The sequence below is a fragment of the Anarrhichthys ocellatus genome, unplaced genomic scaffold (assembly GCF_004355925.1).
Source record: "Anarrhichthys ocellatus isolate YVR2014 unplaced genomic scaffold, GSC_Weel_1.0 scaffold1864, whole genome shotgun sequence".
NCBI classification, from domain to species: Eukaryota; Metazoa; Chordata; class Actinopteri; order Perciformes; family Anarhichadidae; genus Anarrhichthys; species Anarrhichthys ocellatus.
This window is the reverse complement of record NW_022281838.1, coordinates 4,580-9,459: the sequence shown is the minus strand read 5'-3', so window position 1 is coordinate 9,459 and position 4,880 is coordinate 4,580. Positions and strand designations below refer to the sequence as shown.

The following is a 4,880-nucleotide window of genomic DNA, read 5'->3' as shown; positions in this document are numbered from 1 at the left end:
AGAGGAGTCGCCCCCTGGTGGACAGTAGAGAGAATGCAGCTTTAAGACCAATTTGTGACATCCAATGTCACAAATTGAAGGATTTCTTCAATCTTTTATTCTACAGAATATAGTTTTATTCTTAGCCAACTGTACTAAATATTGATTTGATTTATTATCATATCACGACAAAGAAAACCAGCAAATGTTTGTTTTTTGTTTATAACTGACTGAAACAATTAATTGATTGTTGCCAATTATCTTTCTGTTAACCTTGATTAATCGGTAAACTGATAATCAACAGCCTTATAATCCAAAAGTGTTGCTAACAAACAGAGACAAGTAAGTAATGAACAAGTATTTAACTTGTATGTTTGGGCTCTAACCAGACCAGACTACATTTGATTAAATCTCCATTGAAATGATGAGATAGAAAGTCATAATTATGAGATAGAAAGAATAATAAACAACAGGTTGAGGAGATTAGCAAACTACGCTAATTCATAGCTAGCTGTCACTCACAACATAACAGTTATGAAAAAGGGGGATTTTTTTACAGTCATAACAACAATAGGAATAGATTGGGCAATGCTAAAGGCTAACGTTAGCTAACAGCCATTACACTGACATGAGCAGCACAACGGCCACTGTAGCTTATTTAGTTTATGTTAATTCAATAAAAGGATGCTACAGATTACGTTTACATGCTAAGATAAGATAGAACAAAGGCTCCGGCTACACATTCATACTAGCTAATAATATTAATCATGTGTGTATAAGAAGTACATATGTTGTCATTTACTCTACGGCTAAGCTAGCTGGCTAGCCACGTTAACTGTCACGATTCTTTGGTGGTGGTGGGAGGAGCCTATGAGGAGGGGATCCGACAGCCTTTAGCTTTAGCTTTTAGCCTTAGCTTTAGCTTGCTAACATCCAGCCGTCTCACCTCGGCGGTGCGAATCCCCCGAACAGCCCCTCTTCGACCAGGCAGCTCTGGCTCCTTCGGACATGGAGGAAGTTGCGGGTTCTATTCCGGAATCGGAGAAAGCGGACGGCAGCGGTGCACTGCCATGTTATCGTCCATCTGTCACAGACGAAGAAGAGAGGCTCTTTAAATTAAACGGGATAACAAACCACAGCGGTCCACTATGGGCTTTGCGGACGCCATTTTCTGTACCGACGTCATTTCCGGAATTTGCGGAACTCAGGGGCGTTGTGCGGTGCAGCAGAGATCGTGTATTAGGATAGAGGATGTATCACTCTGGTATGGAAACCCATTTCTGCACGCAAAAAAAAAGGTCACTAAAAAAATGAAATAAAATCCTCCAAAAAAACCCAATAATAATAATAATCCTAAATCTTTTTTTTTTTGCTGGCGGAAAAAAAAGTGAAAAAAAAAATATATAAAGGGTTTAGTCTCTCCAGCTCTCTCTGACTTTAATTGTTTCCATAATAAAAACATCAGATCTTGAAATCACAAATCTTTCAAATAAATGAAGAAAGTTGTTTGTGGTCCTTTTGTTGTTCAGACTACAATGAACATTTATTTAAATCAGATGTTGAATCAGAAACGAATCAAATATAAAGCTTGAGTTTAATCTATGATCAGTCTTCACTGTTTACATGTTGAAAAAAATCTCATCAATCCGATCGGCTGCAGCGTCCAATCACATGATTGATGAACAATGAGGGGGCGTGTCGGCCGTTAAAACACTTCCTGGAAGTCTGTTCTCGTGGGTCCTCGCTCATGGCTCCTCGGAGATCCCTCCTCGATCCTCACTCCTCAGAGCAGAAATAAGAGCTTTGGGACGGCTGTCAATATGGTGGCGCAACTTCCGGTTCGAGCGAGAACCGGAAGTTGAGGAAATGATAAATAAAAGGGTACATCCCAAGTCTCGTATTTGTCATTTCCTCGATTCCGGTCAACTTCCGGAAGCGATCCTCGCGTTATTATCGCGTTAATGCATTCATTAATTAACGCCGACAGTTCTGTTATCGCGGGTAACGAAGTTGAAATCGGGAGCGATCCTCACTTGAACCGGAAGTTGGAAATTACAAATAAGAGACTATTATATGATATACATTATTATATTATACAGACTATTATTATATGATAAATATATTATTATATTATACTGAATTCCCTGTCAGGGTGACTAAAATAAGATGTTGTGACGTGTTTATCAAAGTGTTATTTACTGCTTTTTTCATGTTGGAATAAAGGTTAAATATTTAACTGCAAAGTAGTAATACGTGTTTGATACCTTAATTTTTTTGCATTAAATCATTCTGGGATGTTTTCTGAAATTGATCTAGACCTAGAACATTTTCCACCAGCCGCCACTGTGCACACATCACATTACACAGTGTACTCAACTAGTCCTACATTAAAATGCATGTGCAAACACCTGTTTTAAGGATGTTCAGGCAGGTCTTGCACTATCTTGCAAAATATAGTTTCAGTTGTGGTCAAAAGACGCATATTCATATATTCATTTATTCATATAATCTAGTTAAATTTCAAACCTACTGACACAACAGCAAACCTGGTACTGCAGGATTTGTTATAGAACTACAAACGCCACAACAGAACTACAGAAAACGTTTTGATTACGTCAGTAAACAACGACGGACCTGACACACGTATAAAGATATATTTCTTTATTTTTTTGGAGAAGGAAAATGTACTTAAAACGTGTGACCTGTACTGTCTTATACGATTGTTAGAAACGTATTAACAACATCAGCTTTATTTCATAAAATGCATTTTACTGTAAAAAAAAATAAATTGCATCAGACGTTCTGAAAGGACCCCGTTGTGTGAGTCACGCGAGAGACAAACCCCGTTTTTATTTGTCAGCGAAAATAAATATGTAACTGACATCTTGTTTTAAATATATTTGATTTCCCACCTACATGACATAAACGGAACACATTTTAATTTAATAGTTAATTGTAGGAAAAGAGAAATAGCGGTTTTCAGTGGTTGATCAGGCATTCGCTGGAGCCGCCTCATTTCATTCCCTTTTCATTCAAGATGGCGGGTGACGAGTCCGGTACAACGCTTGGTCAGCCTCATCTGGCCAGACAAGACCTTCATTCTCTTGTAAGTGTCAATTTAACAGCTTTTTTAAAGCTTTGTGTATTCCGTTGTTTTGTCAAAATGGCGCCACACAAACGGTGTGACATTCGTAGCCGTTAACGGTCGCCGGTGCTCCGCCGCTACCATCCGGCACGTGATGGCAGGCCCGGCGTAGCGCGAGCTAATACAACCGTTAATAACGTTAACGTTACAAAGGATTTAAATCCTACTAACATGTCCAACTGAAACAAACGTTTGAATGTATAACATGTATTTACAGCGCCGTAACAGTCGCCATCTTTGTTCCGTGTCAGTGTTGTGAGTTTAACCTCTGATTGGTCGGAAACGTTAACATCATTTGCTATGTTTCAGTAAAATCTATAGAAATGTCAATGGAATAATCCCAATTTTTGGCTGGTTTTCATCTGTTTCATACCAACATTTGATGCAATTATTTCATAAAATATGAATATTAATGCTAGTAATGATATTAGCAGAATATAGCTCATTTAAAGACTGTTACGGGGTAAAGTGACAGTGAGTTAGCTAGTCTAGTATCATGTAAACTGAGTACAGTGGAATTATATATAATGTGGTTAAGTAATGATACTTGGTGTTGATATAATAATAATATGAATCAGCTTTATTGGACATGCGTACATACATAGAATATACAAATAAACAAGAAAAACAAGGACATTAAAGACATCACAGCAGATTAACTACTATGTACAATATAAATATATATATCCAAAAGTATGTATAAAAGAACAATAACAATGGATTAAATGTTATATAGGTCATAATGTAGTGAGATAATATGACATATGTGAAATTTAAGTTTACTCTGCGTGTCCACTCTCAGAGTCGGTGTTTGTCGGTCTGTATGCCGTCTCTTTGTTTCTATCCACCTCCAGGATTAAAGAGAGCCGCTGTGCTCACACTGTGTTGTGTTTCAGTGTGTGATGAGCCACTAATGTGACTTGTTCTCTCGGCAGGATGTGTCCACTTTGACGCCTCTCTCTCATGAGATCATCAGCAGGCAGGCCACCATCAATATCGGTACGTAAAACAAACAAATGCTGATCAGATGGAACCAGGAGCGCTGCCTGTTTTTGAACGTCTCGTCTTCCTTCTCTCCCCAGGCACCATCGGTCATGTGGCCCACGGGAAGTCCACGGTGGTGAAGGCCATCTCTGGTGTTCACACCGTCAGGTTCAAGAACGAGCTGGAGAGGAACATCACCATCAAGCTAGGATATGCTAACGCTAAGGTAAGCGGATTTAATCTGCACCTTCCATGACCTCTCGTTGTATGATGAGCCGAGTTTGGTCAGGATCTTTTATTCATGCTGTCACAATGCAAACAATGTTGTGTTCATAACCGTTGTAAACTGGATAGAAAACAAAGAAGACTTCTCATTGAGAACCAGAGTGCTGAACATTTTGAAACTTCTGTTCTTTCTTTCATATTAGCCTTCCCTCCGATTTCCTGATTTTTTTTTTTTTAAATTTTTTTTTCCCTCTCAAGTAAAACTTTGAACCCTCACTCGTATAACATGGTCCCTTTTAAATAAAATAAGATATATAAATATCACCTCCATGTTTCTGCAGGTATATAAGCTGGACGACCCCAGCTGTCCCAGGCCAGAGTGCTACAGGTCATGTGGCAGCAGCACTCCGGACGAGTTCCTCTCAGACATACCCGGAACCAAGGGCAGCTTCAAACTGGTCAGGTAAGGCTGGAGAGGGGGGGGGGACAGAGAGAGAGTTAGATATGGAGAGAGAGATAGGGGAAGAGGAGGGGGGGGGGGGACAGA

The 4,880-nt window shown here is 39.3% G+C and overlaps 1 protein-coding gene across 1 annotated transcript in view; it reads left to right on the top strand.

The window, feature by feature from the left end:
- The first annotated feature begins 2,987 nt into the window (after window positions 1-2,987).
- eif2s3 (eukaryotic translation initiation factor 2, subunit 3 gamma) overlaps window positions 2,988-4,880 on the top strand; it is a 5,217-nt gene continuing 3,324 nt past the window's right edge. The window contains exons 1-4 of the mRNA XM_031839695.1: window positions 2,988-3,085; window positions 4,060-4,123; window positions 4,207-4,334; window positions 4,675-4,796. Of these exons, the coding sequence (XP_031695555.1) occupies window positions 3,017-3,085; window positions 4,060-4,123; window positions 4,207-4,334; window positions 4,675-4,796 (383 nt within the window). The 5' untranslated portion in view covers window positions 2,988-3,016. The remainder of the gene's footprint in view (window positions 3,086-4,059; window positions 4,124-4,206; window positions 4,335-4,674; window positions 4,797-4,880) is intronic.